The 25,942-nt window shown below is 40.2% G+C and overlaps 1 protein-coding gene and 1 long non-coding RNA gene across 5 annotated transcripts in view; one reads left to right on the top strand and one right to left on the bottom strand.

Moving 5' to 3' along the window:
* Positions 1 to 25,942, bottom strand: part of LOC148353347 (uncharacterized) — a 135,782-nt gene that overhangs the window by 23,366 nt on the left and 86,474 nt on the right. The gene's annotated exons all lie outside the window — the stretch shown is intronic.
* The window catches only part of LOC148353348 (aryl hydrocarbon receptor-like), a 103,948-nt gene that overhangs the window by 47,337 nt on the left and 30,669 nt on the right, over positions 1 to 25,942 (top strand). For 2 of the 4 annotated variants that reach the window (XM_088352168.1, XM_088352167.1), the window contains exon 3: positions 24,781 to 24,884. In XM_088352168.1, coding sequence (XP_088208294.1) covers positions 24,781 to 24,884 — 104 coding nt within the window. Of the gene's footprint in view, positions 1 to 22,107; positions 22,226 to 22,265; positions 23,875 to 23,940; positions 24,251 to 24,780; positions 24,885 to 25,942 lie in introns of those variants that run through there. The other 2 variants (XM_088352169.1, XM_088352170.1) reach the window with 2 other exon arrangements.

The following is a 25,942-nucleotide window of genomic DNA, read 5'->3' as shown; positions in this document are numbered from 1 at the left end:
TCAACAATACTACTCCTTACATCAAAGTAACGCATTAACACTGTCTGTTCCCAAATATTCATTTTATTGGCTCTTTAGTTACATGGTGCTACGTGGGTTCAAATTGGGCACATGTGTTCCAAACTATTTACTCCCATACCAGCTACACAGATTTACACAAATATGACTACAATTATTTGTCCTTCATTTCTAATTTTCAAAGTGTGTTGCCCTCTTTATTTGTCTTATACTACTCAGTCAGCCTTTTCCCACATGATCATAAAGTCCAAGTTCCGTTCCACCATGACTGACAAACATTTGAAATTGTGCTTGAGGCTGCCTTTCAGCAACTACAGTGCCAATAACTGTAACAACGTTGCTGATTTAATTCACTCCAACTCTTCCAAGTAAATTTAGGTGGTTGCTAGAAATTATGTTAATTATGATGCTTAGTGCAATACATGCTCATTCTGTTATGCAAGGTACACTACAATACATTGTACTAATCAAAAATAAATACATCTTCAACATATATAAAAATAATTTCGTATTTTCCATTTGGGTAAGTAAACTACAAATCAGCAACATGAATCCTATCAAGTAGTTAAATCATTGTGACATGATCTTTTATTAGTTACTTTACATCACAATGAAGAAGTTGGTGAAACCAGATTAATTTACTCAAGAAGAAATGGCTCTAAGAAAAACAAAACAAAACAAAAAAACACAATACAACCCCCCCGAAAAATGTAATGTGTAGAGTGACTATGCTTGTTGTCGCAGAAAAAGGTAAGAAAAAGGCATCTTTCACGTACAGTGCAAACGCCAGCCTGATCCCCCAAAAATTGAAAAAAGGAGAGATTATTCGAGGGTATCTAAAAATTACATGTACTTTGCACGTGCAACAGCTTGACAGAGGCTGCAGAATGAAACAAGCCAGAAAATGGCATCAGTGAATAAAAAAGTTCCAAATTCCGTACAACACCTTAAATCTCAGGAATTAACCTATTTTGATATAGATTAAAAAAATTGTATCTAAATATTGTAGTTGATGCTAGACGATCAAAAACAACAAGGACCAATAATATTGGGAAAATGTGTATTTGAACATCTTAATTTAGAATATTTATCAAATATGATAAGACTTAAACGAGAGTTTGGAAAGTAAAAAAGCACAGTAAATCTTTGCTATAGCCGGTTTCACTTTTCGCTCTCCTGCTACTTGACTTATTTGCAACAAGCATTCTGAGTGGCTAAATTATCGTTATGTTGCTTTTTTTATCCGTGTGTTAATAACGTTGCGGTTATATATTTACACGCACATCAAATACAGTGCCCAAAAAATTGGTAAAAATAGATTGTATTTTAGTTTCAATGTAAACCTCTATTATCTATAAAAGGTTTTCACGTAATTACCGTATTTTCCGCACTATATGGCGCACCATGTTATAAGGCGCACCTTCAATGAATGATATATTTTAAAACTTATGCCATACATAAGACGCACCCCATTATAAGGCGCTATAAGTGCATGCTGGTTTAAGATCAGGTAATTGTGCAATTTTGTAATTGTAATCCTGTGCAGTCCTTCGAGACATTTTTGGGATTAAGGGCTATTTACGGTAAATAAATGTGACGACTTGACTACAGTAGAGAATGTAGTTACTTCATGCAACCTCTAGATGTTGCCACGCTCAAGGGAATGTCAACAAAATATTCAAAAAGGTCAAACTTTATTAACAAACAAGCTTTCCACAACTCCATTCACTCCCAAAATAAATAAACAGCCGTTTTATTATTTTCTCTGAGGTAAAGCATTTTCGTGACACATCTTTGACATCTTTGAACAACATCGACATATCATTTTATTTTTTGTCCATTTAGTCAACACGCAAAGAAAAAAACGTCTGATACTGTTATTTTAAATGAAACGTTAGTGCAATCGCAATAAAGTGACACTCGTAATGTGCAAAAACAACGAGTGCAAAGCAATAACATAATAACTGTAAAATGTAAAACGTAAACACACAAAAGAAAAACAAAGATCACTCTATAAGCTCCTCATCGACGAATCCCTCGAATTCTTCTTCTGCTGTGTTCGAATTGACCATATCTCAGTGAATGGGCCATCCAACACGTCCGGTGTTTTTGTGCCAGCGCTGTTGCCTTCATACGTATAGTTATCGTACTGACACTTCTGCTTGCCGCTCTTTGTTGAACAACCCACTGTTCAAGTGTCTCCTCTAACTCTGGCCATCTTGCTTTATTGCCACGGAAACTTTGTTGAGTTTTCCTTACTTGGCGGAGCTTATCTTCATCCTTTCTCCACTTCCGTACCATCGATTCATTTAAGTTTAACTCTCTCGCTGCCGCTCTATTGCCGTGTTGTGCTGCGTGACTGATCGCTTTGAGTTTAAACTCGGCGTTGTACGCGTGTCTCTTAACAGGAGCCATTTTCTTATACAAATGCACGTATGAAAGAGAATCTCGCTCTCTCTCTCTCTCTCGCTCTCTCTCTCTCTCTCTCAAACGTGACATTCTGAATAATTCTGCGTTTGTTTAAGGTAAATTGTGCTTTACATCTTCACCAGTCATAACCCTGGATTCAGACAAATACTGTATTTGTTGAATATGAATTAAGCAGTTTAATGGGGTAGCCATTTTGCCACTTAGTAAACAAATACAACACGAGCCCCGGCAACTACCAATCGTTTAATATTTCCCAGTATGCACAGCGCGAAAAATGGAGTCGGCGGCTGTTTCTCGTAGTTGCGAGACCTTGCGAATTTAATATTGAGCCATATATAAGGCGCACTGTGTTATAAGGCGCATGGTCAGCTTTTGAAAAAAAACAAGACTTTTAGGTGCGCCTTATAGTGCGGAAAATACGGTAATTTTGCTTACCAGCGGAGTGGTTAACGCGCCCGTGGCACAGTTCTAAGGTCATGGGATCAAATCCAGCTACCAGCCTTCCTGTGTGGGGTTTGCTTGTTTACCGTGTGCTTGCGTCTGTTTCCTCTGGGCACTCCAGTTTCAAAAACATGGATGTCAGGTTAATCGTCCAGTTCAAATTGTCCCTTGGTGTGAAGGAGTGAGTGAGTTGTCTGTCCCTGTGTGCCCTGCGACTCTCTGGCAACCATTTCAGGCTATCCCCTGCCCACTGCCCAAAGTTAGCTGGGATGGGCTCCAGCACCCCCGCGACCCTACTGAGGATAAGCGGTGCAGTTAATGGATGGATGGATTTCACCTAACACAGGTTCTCTTTGGAACGTATCCCGCAATACACGAGGCACTGTAATACAATTTATTGAGAAAAATTAAATAATTTCATGACACTTTGGTCTCTTGGGGACATTGAGCTGTCAAGCATAATGCTGGGTACAAAGAACAGACCAACATTTTCTAAAATCAAATATGAAAAAAACGTGATGATATAGTATTTCAACTTAAAGCGACACTGTAATATTTAGTGCCTTCTAGTAGTACAAAAAACTTTCATTCAGTAAAAACAAAAACATATCATACAAATTTAGATTTTCAGTAAAAAAAAGGAATTGGTTGTCAAATTTGTATTTCTTTTACAAAGTGGAATCCTTTCTAAGAGGTTGCCATGTTTGTTTGGGATTTAGCTGCTACGCTGTGCATTGTGGCACTGTTTTTTGTTCCCATTAGACAACAGTGTCATCTAGTGGTCAATTATTACACACTGGTGCTTAAAATCTCTGTTATTTATATATAAGGCAAGTAAGCATTAACTCCGAATAAATAGTTACCATGTTGTTTTTTTTCTAGTGAACTGTCTCCTCATTATCTGAGAGTAATCCATAATTTTAGCATCCAATACGTTCACTGTTCAAGCAATATTTATTATCTATTGTGCCTCTCAAAGACGTTTTCATTTATGGAATGATTTAGTCCCTAATTTATATCAATGAAAACATTTATACACTATGATCATTTTTTACAAATGTGCTTAAGAAAAATATTATATCAAGAGTTTCATTGAGAATTGGATCATATGGAAGGCATTAGTGGTATAATTGCACACCTGAAATGTTATGTTTTATATAATATATATATATAATATATATATATATAATATATTTTATTTTATATGCGTTGCCTGCATGATAAATTGTGATAGGTTTACATTAGGCTCTCAAAAGCGTCTGCTACAGCTTACTCCCTAGTTTTTGTAATTTGCGTCTGATTATTTTCTTATATTTGGTTTTTCTTTGTTTTTTTTTTTCTTGATGCTGTTTTTCAGATTCAGATTCAGATTCAGATCTACTTTATTGTCATTCTAGTACACGTGTATACAGAACGAAATGTCGATACATCTGACCCGCACAGTTTCCTTGAATGTACAGATATAAATAAAATGTTGTATTGAGTTGGAGTATTGAGTACTAATAATATACTAAATAATTATGGCTATGTATAGTATTTTACAGTAGCGCAAATAGTGCAAGAGGAGCAGCTAACCAGATGTGCAAAATGGGCAGTCAGGTAAACAAGTCAGGTAAACAGTAACAATAACACTGTAACAATAACGCTGTAAGTACAATAGTGCAGAGAAACAGATGTGCAAGGAGTGGATAGCTCTAAAGAACTGCCAGTAGTGCAAAAAGTCAAACAAAACCAACAGATGTACAGATTGTTCTGTGCTGAAATAAAAAAGCAACACACGATCGTTTTAGGATTAAGGGATGCCAGTTCGATTCCCGGCTTGTCCGTGTTACATGTTGAAGTGTCCTTGGGTAACACATTGAACCCCCAATTACCCCCAATAAGCAGGTTAGCGCCTTACATGGCTGCACGGATCACGGCCCCTATTGGGAAATGTGAAGCACAATGTAAAGCGCTTTGGGAAGTCATTGACTTGAAAAGTGCTATATAAATGCAGATCATTTCATTTCATGATTTGAAAAAGGAATGCTCCTGAAGTAAATTGTGATTTCCTGTTTCTACGGCTGCTTCATTGACTACCATAAGCACTAGGCTAGCATTGGTCTACGAATGTAGCCTTTTTTATCTTTGCACAGTGGAACCTCGGTTCTCAACCATAATCCGTTCCAGAACCCTGTTCGAAAACCGATTTGTTCAATCACCGATATCGGTTTTCCCATTAAAAGTAATGTAAATCATTTTTAATCCGTTCCAACACCCTGAATGTTTACCATGAACGTAAACATAAAGCTAACCCAGGCTAATCGTATGTTCGCGTTACCGTAATCTTCCCTACGAAAGATTACGCTAACATGAACGTGTAAGAAAAAAAAAATCTGGTCGTTTACACGTCATTTAGCACCCGGGTCTCAACAACAAGTGGCTGACGCTTCATTGGAAATGCGGCTCCGTTACAACACCCTGAATATTTTACGTAAACAAAGCTAACCCAGGCAAATCGTACGTTCGCATTATCGTAATCTTCCGTACGAAAGATTACGCTAACATGAACGTGTAAAAATAAACAAAGGGTAAAGAAAAGAATTATGAATAGGATTTCTTACCTTTGTGATGCTCAGCAGAAGCCATGCTGTATGTATAGCAAGATCGGAAACTCGCACACCTTCTTCATATTTTGCTATTGTTTCTTTCTTAAATGCAATAGTTGTACGCACTACTCTTCTTTTTTCACCTTTAGCAACTTTGCTGCTTGCACCGAGCTTCTTCGGAGGCATAATTAGGGGCTAAAACACTTGGTACACCTATATTAAAAGCGAAAGCAAAACGAAACACGTCCGCACGTGATAACGGTTCTTCACGAGGGGTGGGGGCAATCTACACCCGTACGCCGCTCGGCACCGCCGCTCGGCACCGCCGCTCGGCACCGCCGCTCGGCATCGCCGCTCGGCATCGCCGCTCAGCATCGCCGCTCAGCATAAACTTTGTTTATTGAAGTCATTCGGAACAACATTAGTTGCTGTTTTAATTTATTTTTTTACGTTTTTTTTTTCTCTTTTATTCTTCTTTTCCGATGTGTTGAACATATGTTCATGTTGTTTGCCACTTCCTGCCTCTCCCACAAACAAAGTTGCTATTTTTAGGATAGAATTGACACCAAACTAACACAAACATTTTTTAAAGATTAAAGCCCAGCTATTCAAAATATTTTTAGGAACAAAATTCAGATAAAATCTGTCCCCAAATCAATTAAAGAAGAAATTACAGTGGGACCTCGCTACTTCGCGGTTCCACGTTCGCGGGTTCAGAGCTTTGCGGGTCTAAAAAATAATAATAATAAAATTAAAAAATTAAAAAAAATAATGTATATATATATATATATATTATTATTATTATTATTTTTTAAAGCATCTTTGAAGGGGCGTCACTACTTCGCGGTTCCACGTTCGTGGGTTCAGAGCTTTGCAGGTCTAAATATAATAATAATAAAATAAAATAATAATAAAAAAAATATTTATTTATTCATTTATTTTAAGCATTTTTGAAGGGGCGTCGCTACTCCGTGGTTCCACGTTCGCGGGTTCAGATCTTCGCAGGTCTAAAAAATAATAATAATAAAATAAAATAATAATAAAATAATAATTATTATTAATTTTTTTTTAAGCATTTTGGAAGGGGCGTTTGCTACTTCGTGGCTCCACGTTCATGGGTTCAGAGCTTCGCAGGTCTAAAAAATAATAATAAAATTATAATAATAATTTTTTTTTTTTTAAGCATTTTGGAAGGGGCGTCGCTACTTCGTGGCTCCACGTTCGTGGGTTCAGAGCTTCGCAGGTCTAAAAAATAATAATAAAATAAAATAATTTAAAAAAGAATTAGAATTTTTTTTTTTTAAGCATTTTTGAAGGTGCGTCGCTACTTTGCGGATTTTCAGTTTTTGCGGGTGGTTTTGGTCCCCATTAACCGCAATAACCGAGGGATTACTGTATAAGGAGAAATATTTATTGATGATTTATTAGTTTTATTTATTCATTTGAGCACTTGTTACTTGAAAGATTTTGTTTAGTCGTATTACCGTATTTTCCGCACTATAAGGCGCACCGGGTTATAGGGCGCACCCCCCAAAAAATAGTCTTTTGTCAGATATTTTCCATACATAAGGCGCACCGGATTACAAGGCGCTACAATGGGAACGTCGACAAAACAGTCAGATAGTTCAGTCAAACTTATTACCCTCTTAACATTCCCAAAGCTTGCAAAGAAGCAAATACGTGTCGTGGACACGTGCGGATGCGGTGTCCGTACGATGTCACCAAACAAACATTTCTTAGTTTCCATTTTATTTTTTGCTGGCAACTGTGTGGACAGCAAAGTAAGAATTTTATTGTGCAGGGAAACATGGTTCTTTACTGTGCATATGACAATAAACACTTTGAATTAAATTTAGTTTAAAAATAGACTCATCACAGAAACATCAAGATCAAGATGCTGGAGCCCATAAAACAAGATACCGGGAAAATATAAATCCGCATAGCTCACCTAAGTTCTCTTGCAGCCTTCACGTTCATAAATGATACGTAACGATGGTCTTCTTACAACCGTGAGTGTAGTAAATCCAGGAGAGTAAAATATTTACAAATACAGAATAGTAAAACATGTTTTCTCTATGCCGTAGTGCAACCCAACTGTGTGATTCACATTCATCTTTTTCGGCCAATTGCAGGCTTTGTTTCGCCCCTTTAGCCTATGCGAGTCTGTAAATGATAAAACGGATCCGCCCCCTTTACCTCTGAATAACTTTAGCCAATAGTGACTGACTCAAATGATGATTGACACATTGGTTAGGAAATGAAACGCCGGTATATAAATCCCAGCATACACCGCGGACCACTTCGCCTTCGGGGGAAAATGGTCTTCTTACAACTGTGAGTGTAGTAAATCCAGGAGAGTAAAATATTTACAAATACAGAATAGTAAAACATGTTTTCTCTATGCCGTAGTGCAACCCAACTGTGTGATTCACATTCATCTTTTTCGGCCAATTGCAGGCTTTGTTTCGCCCCTTTAGCCTATGCGAGTCTGTAAATGATAAAACGGATCCGCCCCCTTTACCTCTGAATAACTTTAGCCAATAGTGACTGACTCAAATGATGATTGACACATTGGTTAGGAAATGAAACGCCGGTTTATAAATCCCAGCATACACAGCGGACCACTTCGCCTTCGGGGGAAAATGGTCTTCTTACAACCGTAAGTGTAGTAAATCCAGGAGAGTAAAATATTTACAAATACAGAATAGTAAAACATGTTTTCTCTATGCCGTAATGCAACCCAACTGTGTGATTCACATTCATCTTTATCGGCCAATTGCAGGCTTTGTTTCGCCCCTTTAGCCTATGCGAGCCTGTAAATGATAAAAAGGATCCACCCCCTTTACCTCCGAATAACTTTAGCCAATAATGACTGATTCAAATGATGATTGACACATTGGTTAGGAAATGAAACGCCGGTATATAAATCCCAGCATACACCGCGGACGACTTTGCCTTCGGGGGAAAATCTAGTCGGCGGTGGCTTTCTTTAGTTGCAAGACTTTGCGACTTAATATTGATCCATATATAAGACGCACTGTATTATAAGGCGCATGGTCAGCTTTTGAAAAAAAAATAAAGGCTTTTAGGTGCCCTTATAGTGCGGAAAATACGGTACTTTGTTTAATCAAAATCTTCGCAGACACATGATAAGCAATTGTTCTTCTCTCAGTGTTGAAGGCTGACTGAAACGTAATTTAATTTCTTGTGGAGACAAAGAGCACCAACAATAAAGAACAGATCAATTTGTTTACACAAAGGTTTACCTACTATATACTGAGTTATCTCATTTGTCGTCACAGAGATATCATGTTATGAATGGTGTATCACACACACTTCTTTTATTTGGCCTATTAAGATCACCCCTAAAAGAACTGTTTGTCTTGCTGAGTTCTGGAACACCGCTTCCTTTTAGGTCACACTGCATTGTTTTAAATTTCTCTTTTAATTACTTTTCAGTTCTGCCAAATACTCTGAATATTCCATACTTTACTCTTCCAGTTTATGGCACATCAAAAATTACGCCATTTATTTCAAAAGTTTCAGAATCCTAAAATAAAAGAAAAAACAAGCAATTCTCATTTTTGAATTGACAATGTCAAATGTCCCTTGGTCATTTATGGTGCATCAGTGCCATCTGAGTAATAACATTGTCCAAGTAAAACTTTTTTTATTTTATTATTTATCTATATTTTGATATAGATTAAAAAATTGCTTCCCCTGAAACATCTTCATGAATGAACAAAATAATTTTTAAAAATTCTCAGCTCCGATTTTTAAAAAAAAAACCTGCATATCTATGCGTAACTCCCTTGGTGAGACACAGATTGTTTAATATTTTAATATTTTCAAATTTAATTGATGTTTTGTTAGGTCATTGTCGAAACAAGGAGCCCGATTAACAACATTTTCATAATTCTTGCATGATATTTTAATCAATTATTGTTACTCAATACACCTTATGGTGCAACTTTCACAAATCATCAGTGACTCTCCCAGGTTTATCGGGTGTTTCAGGTCTTAGTCAGGCACCCTCACCCAGAAGGGCCAGCCGAGGGTGATCAATCCCACGACTTGTGTCATGGTAGCGCACTATGCCACTTCTCAACCAGAGCCAGCATGACGCCTTTTCGGCTACTCCCAGAATGTAATTGATGGCCACAAATTCCAAGGAGCCACAGGACACTGTAAAGACACGCCTGCAAAGTCCCTACAGCCCAATAGGCTCACAGCAGGCCATTCACCCATTTCTCCGTCATTCAGCCACAAGATCGACGTACTTGGCCGTCTTACATTGTATTTGACTAGTTTTGCTGTCAAACTCCAATTAAATATTGATTTTCAGAGGAATGGTTTTAAGAAGAGCATGATTTTTAAATACTTGACTATTCATTGTTTGAAACAAAATATGGCTTTGCAATTCATGAATAAATGTAAGCTTACATGTATTTTCAATCAAATGTATGGTGAACTTTAAACTTTAAGGTTTAAATTATCAATAATTAGAGCATTTGTTTCATTTAAAGCTTTTTCACATCTAGGGTAACCTACCTGACTGTTTTTAAAAGATGGTGTTGATATTTAATGTTGTGGCGTGGCAGAGTGGAATATCTTTCTGGGGGAAAAAATTCGGAGTCAACAAAACCAAAAATGCTGATAGAGCTTTTTGGGCGTTTTTCACGTATAGGGTAACCTACCTGATTGCCTGTGAAAGTGTTGGGCATATCTAGAACTCGTTCCCCTTTTCTTGTGTGGACAGACACACAGACAGACAAACAAACAAGTTCCCAAGTGAAAACATTATCACCACCTTTGCTTTGCTCGTTCGTGGTTGATGATGAGAATTGTCTGGAGAGATATTGCTTGTGTCATTTTTTTTTTTTTTTTTTTTTTTTACAGTTTTTTAATTTTTATGAATAGAAGTTGAAAATGACACAATGCTCAAAAAACATTGGTGTGTTATTCTCTCATTAGTTTGTACAACCCTACCATCGTTTTTTTTTTTTTTGGGCAAGAAAATAATGAAATATTTCTGAAGCACCAACTCAAAGGCTGTAATAAGAAAGCAACAGTCTATAAAAAAGGCCAGTCCAATTTCCGCGTGCTTCCCCTCAAACATCTGCATGACAGTGTAGTTGAATCAACAAAATAAACGTCTGCTTCCTGTGTGCACGTCCCGAACATAAACTGAGTGATTTGTCACACAAGTGAAGAGAGAATTGAACCTCTGGAATGAGTGACCAGCATCAGTGATGGCAGCCATTTGCAGCCTTTTGCTCATATGCGTGAGAACAGCAATCTCTGTACAGGATCAACTGGAACTAAATGTTTTCAAATCAAGATAATATCCCCCTTTGCATTGCCGGCATGCTTTATACTTGCTCGCTGTATGGCAAATCTCCAAGCTGTGACTGCATTTCCTCACCCGCCGCACCCCGCTTCTTGCAGTCTTCTCTTCTCCTTGTGCCCCAGCGACTAACAAAACAGGCTGCCATTCTTAAAAAAAACTGCATAAGTTGCATATGTATGCAAGGGGTTGTTGAAATGAATTCAAACCAAAACAAGTACTGACATCATGTGGTTTTACTGCCTTTAAGTGCATGTTTGCATATGTTAGTACTTATGGAGCACCAAAAATGCGCATACTAAAAATAAAATAAACAATAAATAAATGTCTGAATGAAGGTGACTATTAAGATTCATTTTCAAAATATAATTCAGTAATTAAATGCAAATAAACTATATACTATATATATGGAAATGAAAACAGCAGTGCCCCCTTCATGCAAGATTACTAATATTAATGATAATACATTTTATTTCAAAGCGACTAATTGGACACCCAAGGTTACTGTACACGGAATAAAAACAGTAGGCAAGTCTGAAAAAGTGGGTTTTGAGTCTGGATTAGATGAGGTGGCAGAATTCCCGAGATCAGGTGGTAGTGAGTTCGAGAGCTGGGGACCAGAGCGGCTGAATTTTTTTCTTGGATTGAGCTCTTATCTAGAATTTCTCGTATTTTGAAAAAAAAAAAAAATCCTATAGAAATAACTGAAAGCCAATTATGGTAATCTGTTCCAGGCTTCACAAAGTCATCCAGGTTAACCCAAAATAACTATCATACATATCTTCCTGATCACTAAAACACGTTAAAATAATAATTGAACATACAGATACAGTAATATTATAGATAAGATTATTTTAAGGTAATAAAATGTAAGTTTATTATGAAGGCTTACAAAAGAGGAAGAAAGTGGTTTGCTAACGGAGGTGTATGTATGGTGGTGCTAGAGGAATGATGGGGAAAGGAATTTTTTAATTCTTTGTATTTCTTTTATCTTAATTTACATGTATTTTGTACTCTATTTTAGATCCCTTTTGATTCTTTCATAAATATTTGGATTATTCGTTTTTAGTTTAGGAATGTTTATTTTTGTTTTTGAAGTTTTGGTCCTACAGTAGTACCAACCGTGTTTCAGTAAAATAATTTAAATGACAATTTCTTACTATGGGGCCGGTCACACAGCCGTTTGCGGCTGAATCACGGCTAAAATTTTGCGTTTTTTTTTTGCCTGTGGTTGCCCGCGATGGAAAATGCGCAAAATTGGCCAACCCGCTGTTCATCGGTGGTATGCCCGCAAAACAGACGCCGGCGACTGTTCCGCTTCCTCATCGCGTCATTTCCGCGTCATTTTCTCGTGTGGACCACGGATATAAAAGCTCCCGAGCCGGTGTTGTGCCCAAATCCGACTCCTATGCATCCCCCCCCCCTCGCGTGAACGCGCATTCTGCTGCGATCGCTTTTGTTGGAAGCGTGCATTGACGTTGGTGACTTTTTCATCCGCGTTAACAAACGCATTTTGTAGAATACGATCGCACTTTGTTTAAATTAACGCGTTATATAGACTAGGATCTCCCAATTGTTATAATTAGCTCGCTTTATTGTTTTAATAAGCGTTTTATATAGAATACGATCGCTTTTGTTGGAAGCGCAGCAGAAAGCGCGTTCACGCGAGGGGGGGGATTTTATATACGGTGTGCATTACCGTTCGATTACGTTCACAACAAAAACAAAGACGGAATGGTTTAAGTTGTATTACATTCCCAACAAATGCAAGACAAAGTGGTTTTGGTTATATGTTCGCCATTACATTCCCTAAAAGTGATATAAAAGTGAGATAAAACGAGGTAAAAGTGGTTGTAGTAGCGAGGGGATGCAAATCTCTGCAGGGATGTATTTCTCGGCATAACACCGGGCTGTAGAAATCATAACCGCTCAAGACACAGTCCCGTGAAGATCAAGATTTCAAGCTATGGCACCGAAGAAGCCAATATGTTATTATTGTAATAGTTTTTCATTTTTATTTTATTATCTTGTTATGAAATGAAAAGAAATGTCAAGAAATAAAAATGGATTAAGACGAGGTCACTACGGTGACGGGGGATCCCTTGACGTCTCGAGCACAACTGACGTGTGCTCAGCAAATCGCGCTGTATATACGCGGAGAAAGGCGTTTGACCGTCACACGCGTAACACGCTAATTTCACGTAATAACACCGCAATACAGGCGCAGAACATGCTAATACCATGCTCCACCCACGATTACCCGCTGAAATTTCCCGTCCTACCCATGTGTAACCACGCCCTGGCCGCGGCCAGAGCACGTCGTTCCGTGTCATTACCTCGTGTGCCGCCCGCGGTTAACACGTGCTATAGTTTTGAGCAGCTCAAAACTTTTTCGCGCGGCCATGCGCGTGTGAATTTCCGACCGCGAGTAAAGCACTGCTGTATCTCGTCTATATGGCGGTCTCTAAGCATCCAACAGCGCCCAACAGCGTCTGCTTCACGGCCAGAAATTTCTGGCCGTGGTTCAGCCTCGATACGCCCGTGAAAGGCTGTTTACCCGCGCTCTAAAGAACTGAGCAGCGCAAAACTTTTTCGCGCTGCCACCCGCGCGCGAATTTCCGACCGCGTGTTAAGCACTGCTGTATCTCGCCTGTATGGCGATCTCAAAGCGTCCAATAGCGTCCGCCTCACAGGCAGAAATTTCTGGCCGTGATTCAGCCGCAAACGGCTGTGTGACCGGGCCCTAAGAGGACAACAAATATGTAGCATCTCATTTTTGTCAAATTAATATTTACAACTGTTTTCTTGATCAATGTGGTGAGGGGGCCTCTCCTTGTGAGAGGTAAGAGAATTCTCCCAACGTGGTCCGCTGCGTGTCGTAAGAGGCGACTAAAGTGGAGGGAGTGAGGGGACTGGGGATCCTCTCCTCTCTAGCTCTACTCCCTAAGAGACAGCAAGGCAAAGAAAGGGGGGCGGGAGACCGAAAGGTCTCGCAAACCCGAGTTATAGGGTCACTCAATGTGAGAGGATGTGGAAGTAAAGCGTCTGACTGGAAGAAAGAGGAGATCAGAAGGATGATGACTAAAAGGAAGGTTGATGTGTTAGCCTTGAGTGAAACAAAGTTGAAAGGAAAGGGTGAATTACAGCTTGGAGGTATGTATGGTAGAAAGTCTGGCGTTACGAGTGGACAGGCTAGAGAAGGAGTGGCTGTGCTTGTGAATGAGAAAGCAAAGGAAAAACTGTTGGAGTGGAAAGAGATATCTTCCAGATTGATGAGGGTGAGGTTAAAGTGGGGTGTAGAAGTATGGATGTTTATAAGTGCATATGGACCTGTTTCAGAAAGAAGTGCTGAGGAGAAAGAGGGGTTCTGGAAGGATTTGTCCGACTGTGTCGCAAGTGCGAAAGAAGGGTGGAAAGTGGTAATACTAGGTGACCTTAATGCTGGATGGAACGGTTGAAAATGTGATTGGTAGATATGGAAGGAATGAGAGTTGTAAATTGATTGAGTTATTGAATTATGTGTGGAAAATGATTTTGTGATTGGAAATACACTGTTTAAAAAGAGGGACGTGAATAAGTACACCTTTGTCAGAGTGGATGGTGGTGAGATTGTGGACAGAGCACTGATGGATTATGTAGTGTTTAGAAAAGGGGTGTTAAGTAGATTGTTGGTTGTGCATGTTTACAAAGGTGAAATGAGTGGTATGTCTGATCATTTTTATGTGGAAGGAAAACTGAGAATAGATGGATCGTGGAGGGCTAGTTATAAGAAGAGTGTGAGGGAAGAGGTGAAAATGTCAGAGTTGAATAAGGCAGAAAAGGAAAGAGAGTTTAAAGAGAGGATAGGGGAAGATTATGAAGAGATTAGTAGAAGAGAAATTGAGAGTGTGGAAATGGAATGGAAGTAGTTCAAAGAGGCAGTGTTGAGGAGTGCAAAAGAAGTGTGTGAAATGAGAAAAGTTCGTCGAGGTATTAGGAAAGGAAGTGAATGGTGGAATGATGAGGTATCAGAGGCTGTGACAGAAAAGAGACATGCCTTTGAGGAGTGGCTGCAAGATAAGAGTGGTGATGCGTATGAAAGGTATAAAGTGAAGAAAAGGTTGGTAAAAGCGGCAGTGGAAGCAGCGAAAAGGAAAGCAAATGATGAATGGTGTCGAAAAATAGGAGTGAACTTTGAGGAAAGGAGAAAAGTGTTCTGGAAAGAAGAAGTGTAAGAAAGAGCGAGTCTGGAAAGAAGAGAAAGTGAAAGATAAGGATGGTAGATTGCTGGTTAGCGGTAGTGCTGTCAGGACGAGATGGGCAGAGTATTTTGAGGAGTTGCTAAATGTGCTGTATGGAAGAGTTTTGATTAAGAGAGTGAGAGGAAAAACGAATGAGGTGGGGATGGAGGAGCAGAGTGGTTTCAGGAAATGAAGAGGATGTGTGGATCAGGTGTTTGCAGTACGACAGGTGCAGTGTTCATTTTACCTCTGAAAAGTGATGGGTCCCGGGGACTCGCATGTTAAAAAAATCTATGGGTCCCAACAGATATCTATGGGTCCCCCAAATTTAGTGTTATATTGAAATTGTAAATCGGCGACAAATATATAACATAAATCTATATATTCATTCAGTTTTAATCTCACCGTTTATTGATAATACAAATCAGTTATCACTTCGAGTTTTCAGTTCACAACAATATTGTACATTATACAAAATAATATTGCTTAAATAATTATAATAATCTATATTTTCATTCAGTTTTAATCATTACAGTTAATTTATAATACAAATCAGTTATCACTTCAAGAGATTTCAGTTCACAAAAATATTGTACATTATACAAAATAATATTGCTGAAATATTAGTCTATATATTCATGCAGTTTTAATCATCACAGTTAATTGGTAATACAAGGCAGTTTTCACTTCAGGTTTTCAGTTCATATATTCTTCGTGGTTTGCTGTCCCGCCACAGTTGTATTGCCTTCTCTAGGTCCAATTGCAGCAACGGAATTTCCATAGCTAATTTGTGGTTTTCATTGTCGTGGTGCCGATTGAATGTGCTCTTCTGAAAGTTCGTATTGCGAAATGATTCATGCAATCCAGTTTTTTTGTCACGCTGGGTACACGCATCACAGAACATGTAGCCTCCATTATCATCCTCCTCATAGCGTAACCAGGAATATAATTGAGTCCATTTTGTCAGAAAAGTCCTTTTCTTGCTAGGAGTATTCTTTTGTTTATTTTCTTTCGTCGAATCGTTCGATTCAACACACGTGCTTTCCTTGCCGGAATTATTGCCGATGTTATCACTCTCTGCATTATGTTTCGACTTATTACTGACACTGATAAATGACCAATTTTGTGTTGATTTTTACCTAATACTGTTTTTTTAGAGGCATACTTAACCTTCACTCGACCACAAGCACCACAACAATGACGTAATCTCGAAGCAACGAAATCTCGTTTGCCGAGATGGGCGTGCAGACGAAATCTCGAACCGCAAGACCAAAACAACAATAGCGGATTTGCCTGACGAAAAGTCTGGAGTGCGATAAATCTTTGTTAAAAAAAAGTAATCGGGTAACAATGTCAATTTTGTGTCAAAAAAGTTGCGTCCCGGGGACGCACTCTGATTCGACACTATGCGTGCCCAGCAAAAATATTGCGTCTAGGACGTGGAGACGCGGGCAAACGAGAACACTGCAGGTGTGTGAGAAATATTTTGCAAAAGGTAAGGATGTTTATTTGGCTTTCATGGACTTGGAAAAGGCATATGACAGAGTTGATAGAGAGGCGTTGTGGCAGGTGATGGTGATGTATGGAGTGGGTGGAAAGTTGTTGGAGGCATTGAGGAGTTTTTATGTGAACAGCAGAGCATGTGTAAGAGTAGGGAGTGAGACAAGTGAGTGGTTCCCTGTGTTGACCGGTGTGAGACAGGGGTGTGTGATGTCACCATGGCTGTTTAATGTGTACATGGATGGCATTGTGAGAGAGGTGAATGCAAGAGTATTTGGCTGAGGTGTAGAGATGATCAATAACAGTGGAACAGTGTAGCAGGTAAGTCAGTTGTTGTTTGCAGATGACACAGCACTTGTGGCTGATTCTGAGGAAACATTGAGAAGGTTGGTAATGGAGTTTGGAAGGGTATGTGATAGGCGCAAGTTATGTGTGAATGTTGGGAAGAGTAAGGTGATGAAGTGTTCACGTGATGGAGTGGGCATGGCGTTAAAAATAAGGTTGCATGGACAGGTGTTGGAAGAAGTTGAAAGCTTTAGGTACTTGGGTTGTGATGTGGCTGCAGTTGGTGGAATGGAGTGCGAGATATTGCACAGTGAATCAAGGAAGCAAGGTTTTAGGTGCTCTGAGGAGAGTGATGAGCAACAAGAGTATGAGTATGGATGTTAAGAGGGAACTTTATGAGAGTGTGATTGTGTTGTGTTGTATGGTGCAGACAGTTGGAGCCTGAACGCAGATTTGAGAAGGAAATTAAACGTTTTTGAGATGAAGTCCTTTAGAAGTATGTTAGGAGTGACAAGATTGGATAGATTGACTGGAGTAGTAGTGGAACTGAGTAAGCGTGTGGATAAGAGAGTACTCGGTTGGTTTTGACACATGGAGAGGATGGATGAGGAGCGAATGTTGAAGAGGATCTACAGAGCTGAAGTAAATGGAAGGAGACCAAGAGGAAGGCCACGATTGACGTGGATGGATAGTGTTATGAGTGCACTGCAGGAAAGAGGTCTAAATGTAATGGACGCTAGAGCTCTTGTTGGTGATTGGAAGGAGTGGAGAGGTGTTGTAAAAGGATAGTGGGATTGTGTACGCGTTATAAAGGATGGGCTGGGCACCCGTATGATGCGGCAGGGGTAAACCAGTGAAAGCTGTCGGGCCCTGCTGTTGAACAGAAGAGTGTGTTGTGTCACCCTGACCCCAGTGACACGGCCGCCTTCTTGTGTCCCGTTTCACTTGGAGGGACGAAAGCATGACCAACTTAGGTGCCGAGGTGCCCAACTTGTTTGGGTGTTTGGGCATTAGGGTTGACCATGGTCTGAAAATGTTAATGTGCGGTTTTTTTTTGTTTTTTTTTTCAATTTTTCCCTTTATTTTCTTTGTTTTTGTATGTTTGTCTTGCTGTCGGTCACCCCTTTTGAGGGATATGACCAAGGTAGATAGATAGATAGATTCTTAATCAATGTTACCATGTTTATGAGACATTTCTTCAAAGCCAATGTGATCCGATGTCAGTTTTAAAGCTGTCTGCGCTTTGTTTTGTTTTTTTCTCAGGATTTACCAGGGCTCAGTTTTACCAAAAAATCCAAGAATCAATCAAATGTATCAATGACACATTTGCGTCGGTCAATATCAATGCAGTGTAATGTTTGCCTGGAGTAAAATGTGTTCATTTTTTCTATCATACAATGGTTCATGAACTTCTACAAAGAGGATGCTGCAATAAAGAGGGCATTTTGCCCTGTCAAAATACAGACAAAGAATGCACTGGAAGAAGCTTTCAAACTTAAAATATATGGGTTTTCTTGGTCAAAGACTAAACAGATGAGGGGTGAGGACTTAAAGTGAGCCTTGTTTGGTGGCCATGCACAACAATAAATAAAATATTCCAGATACCTGCCTTGTTCTGTGGGAGAAAGAGAGGATGTATAAAACATGTGTGGTTGACTCCATAACTGCAGTTGCAACAAGGAATAGCAGATTTTATTGTTGATGTAGCTTGTTGTTTGTCTGGTAACAAAACCAAGTCGGCCAGCAACTCTTGACTTGTGCTTCCTTAATTCCAAAAAGCAGGAAATGATCTATTGAAACAACCTATCGTCTTTGAAAGATGCTGGCAAGGATCCACGAGGCATCAAGCCCATTTTGCAAGGAATTCCTGTTGGACGTTTGCACAGAACGGCACCAGAAACTGTCAAGTGTGTTAAGAATGGAAAGACATGGAAGAGGTTAACCACAGGGGAAGAAAATTCAAATGAAAACAAACACGGGGCCCCTGAGAGGCCCACTTACTCACGCGAGGACTGAATGATGGGGGGGTGGGGGGGGGGGGGGGTGGTTGCAGGATCTCCAGATATGGAATATGGGCGGCCAAGAAGCTTTATTTTTCTTCAGGCAGGGATTAATAATGACTTGTGCGATGTATGTCTTGTTGCTTCTGATTGTAAGTACCGTATTTTCACAACCATAGGGTGCACCATGTTAAAAAGCACAGTCTCTAGCTGATGCTATTTCTATATCAAACACTACACAGGAGGCACCACACGATAGGGCGCAGGTGCCCACCACTGCGGCTGCGTTACCACAAAGCAGACAAGCATACAAGACACACACATAGTGTCTTTATGTGTTTGTTAGTAGACCATCTAATGAAATTAGAAAATCATATATAATGCCCCCTTTTTAAGCATATAAATTCATTAAGATGCATTAAAAAAATAAAAATGCACGTGTTTTCTTTTGTATGACATGTGATAAATATCTCGAGAAGTAAATGTAAAAGAAATCAATGCAGAAAAAATACATGATTTCAATGTTGAAGTTCACATTAATGTTTTGTGAAGATTACCTGTATATTTTTATGGACAAGTATATAGAGGGCTACTGTGGACAAACATGGCATCAAAACAAAATTGTTTTAGTAATACTTTTTCCAAACCTTTCGCTCAGCAAGCCGAATTTAAAAGTCTGACGAGCCAGATCTAACCTGCGCCCCAAAGTATGACCACCCCTTCTCTTAACAATCACACTGCCACCTACTTCACTGTTGTCAGTATCTTTCATGGCTACACTTGAATCGATAAACGAGTAGGTCACTAGACAGGAGTCCAAATACTTGTATTTATTTTGTAAATGATTTCCTGCGTTATCATGGGGTCATGTACAATGTTCCCTCTAATTTTCCACGGGTCTGAGCATTCACTCAAAGTCGGTGAGCAATGCTTGAAACAACAGTGAGCAACGGCAATCCCAAGTGTGGCAACTGAGTCATTATCAAACATGTCCAAAACTTGGCATCAAGTTACATTTTGCTGGTTTCTGGCAATGCAAACATTTTTTCCACTTTTGAATGAATTGACTAATGTATTATTGCAAAGGTTGTACGGCCTACCTTTTCAAGATTTACATTTCTTTTTTTATCCTGGTATCTTTTGTCGCATACTACTAACCAATGAAATAGAATAGAATGTACCGTTATTGCCTTTGTTACAAAAAGGGTTAAACATATTGTGACAACGAAATTGGGCGTGGCACTCCAGTATCACATTTAACAGTGAGGATAACAGAAAACTAAGAAGATAAAGGAACAAAAAAGATAAGGTTATAATTTACACAATACAAGGGAACAAAAAAGATAAAGGTTATAATTTACACAATATTTACACAAGAAATGTGGGCATGTAGGATGTTACATACAGTTTTTGGAACGTATTAGTGCAATATGCGTTAGTGCAAAAATAGTCAACATTGTGCAAAGTGAGCATAGGCATGAATACAATTTTACATCTGTATGAGGTAGTGTGTTTACAAGAGTTTCAGTTTTTTGTGTGGTGTGTGTTAAGGGTGGAAATGAAACTGTCTCTTGAGTCTGTTTGTTTTTGTTTTGTGTGACCTGTAGCGCCTGCCGGAAGGCAGCAGGTCAAAGAGGTGGTGGCCGGGGTGAGAAAAGTCCTTGATGATGTCTTCTGCTCTGCTGAGGTAGCGAGAGCAGGCAATGTCTTCCAGACTGGGTAGAGAGCAACCAACGATTCTCTGGGCTGTGTTGATGACCCTCTGAAGTGTTTTCCTGTCTGCTGCCGTGCACCCAGCATGCCACATTGCTTTGTAAAAGGACACCAGGAGCTGCTGTTTCAGATGATTTTTCCTGAGCACTCTCAGGAAATGGAGTCGCTATTGGGCCTTCCCTACCACCGCTCTGGTGTTTGCAGACCAGGAGAGGTCATCGGAGATGTAGACATCCAGGAATTTGAAAGAGTGGACTCTCTCTACACAGTCTCCTTTTATAATGAGTGGTGCTGGGTTCCTGCCTTTCCTCCTGAAGTCCAGTATGAGTTCTTTTGTTTTTGTGGTGTTCAGTATGAGGTGGTTTTTCGAACACCACGTTGTCAGTGACTCCACCTCATCCCTGTACGCCGCCTCATCCCCTTTGGAGATGAGGCCGACCAAGGTGGTATCGTCGGCGTATTTAACAATTGTGTTTGTGAGGTGGGTTGGTGAGCAGTTGGAGGTGTAGTGGGTGAAAAGCAGGGGGCTCAGTACACAACCTTGGGGGAAGCCAGTGCTCAGTGTTAGGGTGGGAGAGACGTGGTTGCAGTGTTTCACGTACTGTGGGCGGTTTGAAAGGAAGTCCATTATCCAGTGGCAGATTGAGGAAGAGAGTCCTAGGTGAGAGTTTCTCCACCAGGATCTCCGGGATAATGGTGTTGAAGGCTGGGCTGATGTCCAGAAAGAGCATTCTGACGTAGCTCCCCCGGTGGTCCAGGTGTGAAGTGCTGTGTTTATGGCGTCGTCAGTGGAGCGGTTTGTCCTGTAGGCCAACTGGTGGGGGTCCAGTGTGGATGGCAGGGAGTCCTTGATGTGCTGGGACACCAACCTCTCAAAGACTTCACGACCACAGGTGTAAGTGCGACAGGCCTGTAGTCATTGAGGCTTTCCACTGCTGACTTCTTGGGGATGGGAATGATGGTGGAGGTTTTGAAGCAGGGTGGGACGGTAGCCTGTGACAGGGAATGGTTGAAGATGGTGGTGAAGACCCCAGCCAGCGGATCGGCACAGTACCTGAGTACCCTGCCTGGTACCCCATCCAGCTGCCTTCCTGGGGTTAACAGTTTTCAGCACACGCCTTACTTCATGCTCCTGAAGTGTCAGTGTGTTACTGCTAGTTGTTGTTGGTGATGTGACTGTTTGTGGCCTTCCAGCTTCAAAGTGAGCTAAGAATTGATTAAGATCGGCAGCTAGTCAAGCATCAGCCCCAACAGTTGCCAGGTTGTTGCCTCTGAAGTTTGTGATGTGTTGTAGACCCTGCCACATCTTCCTCGAGTCATTTCCAGCAAAGAGGTGCTCGATCCTCCTCATGTAGGCTGCCTTCGCGTCCTCAATGACTCTCTAGGTCAGCCCTGGCCATGCTGTAAAGAGCCTGTGTAAGAGTAGGGAGTGAGAAAAGTGAGTGGTTTCCTGTGTTGACCGGTGTGAAACAGGGGTGTGTGATGTCACCATGGCTGTTTAATGTCACCATGGCTGTTTAATGTGTACATGGATGGCATTGTGAGAGAGGTGAATGCAAGAGTATTTGGCAGAGGTGTAGAGATGATCATGCTGTAAAGAGCCTTGTCTCCAGACCTGAAGGCGGTGTTCTGGTGTTTGAGGAGGGTGCGCACCTCGCTGGACATCCAGGGTTTTTGGTTTGGGTAGACCCCTATTTTTTTAAATAATAATAATATTTAATTAGATTTATAGCCGCCTTTTATGACATGTATGGTCACCAAAAATGAAAATAAAATACACTAGATTATGTTTTAATTAGTTTATAATTCCAGTTTTTGACAAAGAAAAAAATCAAAACGATATGTTTAAAATGGAAGTAAATGGGAAGACTGGAATAGGTTTGTTTTTTAGTTTGGTTTTGAAAACTGGAACTGAAGTAATATTACGGATATCAGGACGTAATGCATTCGAGAGGCTGTGGGGAGTGGAGAGGTGGTGTATAATTCCGGCAGAAGCTGAAAGTTCTGTCCCCATGGTAACAAGGCGGCAGGAGGGGGTGTCCCGTATAGGGCGCACCCCTAATTGTTTATTAAAATACTTCATAAAATCTTGTTTAACTTTTTCTCCGCTCAAATTAAGCATCAAAATTGACGAATGTTGAATATGGTCAACAATGATTAATATTGTTTATTGACAACGTTAATTATGGACACAACCAACATAACATTTACAAGTTTTTAATGTCTTTCAAAGTCTGATTCATTATCAGATAAACAAAAGAGTTGTTTCCCTTGTCATGCTATTTTGCGTTTATAACTTTGAGGACGACTGTCTGTTTTTTCCATTCTATAATATTTGTCTCAGGTACTGTGAATAAAGATAGTGTGATACTAAGATAAAATTGAATGCCTTTTTATATGTAATATAGTCTGCCAGTCCAGAGGTACTGTCCCCGATGTCCTCGCGATGTTGCAGAGGCGTGTTAACCATGACATGCCCACAACATCCAGAGCCTTAATGAACTCCGGGCAGATCTCACCAACCCCAGGGGCCTTGCCCCCTAGGACCTTTTTGACCACCAGTGACTTCAACCCCAGATATATGAGAGCCCACCATAGTCCCCTGGCTCTGCTTCCTCAGAGGTAGACTTGTCTGTGGGATTGAGGAGATCTTGGAAGTATTGTGCCCACCGATTCACTATGTCCTGGGTCAAGGTCTGCAGCGCCCCATCTCCACTATAGTCCGTATTTATGGCACACCGCTTTCCCCCCATTAGACGCCGGATGGTGGACCAGAATTTCCTCGCCTTTCATGGCCTCGCCAAACCCCTCCTCCCACGAGTTTTTAACTCAGCAACTGATGAAGACGCATTCCGCTTGGCCAGATAATACCTGCCCGCTGCTTCCAGAGTCCCACAGGCCAGGAGGGGTTGATAAGATTCCTTCTTCAGATTGACTGAATCCCTTACAGCCAGTACCATCAACAGGTCTTAGGGTTGCCGCCCTAATCACGCCTCTCCAGGTCTGACTGTCATTGCCCACGTGAGAGTTGAAATCCCTCAGCAGTACGAGGGAGTCCCACACACCTCCAAGGATTGTAATAGGGGTAGGTACTCTGAACTACTATTTGATGCATAAGCACAAACAACAGTCAGGACCCGTCTCCCCACCCGAAGGCGCAGAGAGGCTACGCTCTCCTCTACCAGGGTGAACCCTACCTACAGGCGCTGAGCCATGGTGCAACTAGTATGTCTACACCTTCTCTGCGCTTATCATCATGGCCAACTCCACAGTGAAAGAAAGCCCAATCCTTCTCGAGAGGACTGGCACCCGAGCATAAGCTTTGTGTGGAGGTGAGTCAGATTATATCTAGTCAAAAATTCTTCACCTCCATACCAAATTGGGCTCATTCCCACCAGAGAGGTAACATCCCATGTCCCAAAAGCCAGTTTCTGTAGCCGGGGATTGGCGCGTCAAGAACCCCTCCTTTGGCTGCTACCCAGCTCTACACACCCAGCTCCTCCCACAGGTGGTGAGCCCATGGGAAGAAAGACCTACGCCATCCCTTTGGGCTTTGCCCAGCCGGACCCGTAAGCAGAGGCCAACAGGCGCTCGCCAGTGGACGCCACCTCCAGGCCTGGCTCTAGAGGGGGCCCGATAACCGACTTCCGGGCGAGGGAAATTGTGGACCAAAGATTTTTGTCATCATAAGGGGGAGATCAATTTGAGGTGGTAAATTTATATTTATATGGGGCTTTGGCTCTGGTATTAATATTTCTTAAAATTGATCAAATGATCAAATGACACACCGTGAAATAAAATGCGCAGGAGCTTGAGTGCGGGCTTTTTGAAATTTTGTCTCAAACTATATGGTGTGGCACTTTAAAAAAAAAGGTTTCAAATATTCTTGCTTTTATGGCTCTTTGGTTTCCAACCCCGGACATAGATGAAAATCAAAAGGACCTTGCTACCAGTTCACGTTCGTTAAATGTGAGCTTTTGCTTGTGGGGTAGAAACAAAGCAAGAGGTGTCTTATTACTGCCTGTTCCTTTGCTCTTTTACAACGTTCAATAAAATCAGGATTACAATATTTTTTGTCTTAAACAAGCAAAGGCACATTTTTTAGCTCCTTCCACTAATTGTATAATCTCACACGCCCGACAAGTACTCATCTTTGAATTCAGCAATTCTGTTTACTTTCATTTAAAGAGCCATGAGTACTGTATCCCACTTGTGACATTGACCTTTATCTCTTTTAGCAATGCTAAAGAACAACACAAGCAGTGGACTTCATGGGGTCAATGGGCCCAATGGCAACAACCTGTCCAACAAAGCCTTTTCTGAAGGAGATCTGCTTCTCCAGGTAATGGACATAGACTTCCAATTACTGTATGTTGGAAAAAGATTTTTGCCGTATGATTGATGGATTATTTTAGAATGTATGGTACTGTATACAGAGGACTAAAAATGCCTAAATTAAAGTTTCATAACATAAAAAACAATTTTTTAGTGAAATAGAAAAATGTAAAAAAAAAAAACATTTAATTTAAAAAATCTTTAAAGAAATATAAAAATTACATAATGAAAACTAAAAGAATAAAAACACGAGGCTAAACAATAGACCCTGAGATGGGACAATCGTTCGTAAGTTGATTTTTTTCTTAAGTTGCTTCAATGCTATATTTTGTATAGAATGTATGTTTAAGGTTTATGTAAGTATGTTTAAGGCTTGTATAAGTAACCTGTTTTGTTTTGTACTAAAAAATAAACATTTCATAAAATATTATGCTCTATAAAGATTAATGAAGTTCCGTTTAACTTACTTTTGGAAGATGAGCTTGAGGTGTTAGGCGACTCCCTCCTCCGTGGTAGAAAGTGGCAGAATAAAAGCGATCCAACCATTTTCTCAACCGCATCAAGCTTTTTTATTCCACTTTCATTTCAAAAGAAACGGCTCACCTCTTCTTTACACTTTACAGCAACCATATTGAATGGATGCACGAGATATTAAACAATTAAAATGTCAAAGTTCGGACATACAGTATAGAATGTTTACACACAAACTAGGAAGAGGAAGTGGATTTCTTCTTCGGGGTGGATGTTGCGTGACCTCTCACAGCACCACACGCCGGTGGTGGCGGAAAGAAGCACTTCAGTACTGTCCTGTACTCTGAAAAATTGTGCACACAATACAAAATCTAATTTACAGCAATGTGCGATTATTTTTTTGACATCCCGAAAAAAATAATCCCATCTACCGTTTTTTTGTAAGGCAAATGGTCGTTAGTAGGAGAGCATCTGTACATAATTAAATACATTTAAATAAATCATATTTATGTTTTTTACGTGTTCTTATTTAATACTGTTGTGGGATTTTTCATTTTATAGTTATTAGTTCATTTTTTCAGTTCATTTTTTTTC

Source organism: Urocampus carinirostris, chromosome 14, assembly GCF_059441175.1.
Source record: "Urocampus carinirostris isolate Australia breed hairy pipefish chromosome 14, RoL_Ucar_1.0, whole genome shotgun sequence".
NCBI lineage: Eukaryota > Metazoa > Chordata > Actinopteri > Syngnathiformes > Syngnathidae > Urocampus > Urocampus carinirostris.
The sequence above is the reverse complement of the archived record's forward strand: the minus strand, read 5'-3'. Positions and strand labels throughout refer to the sequence as shown.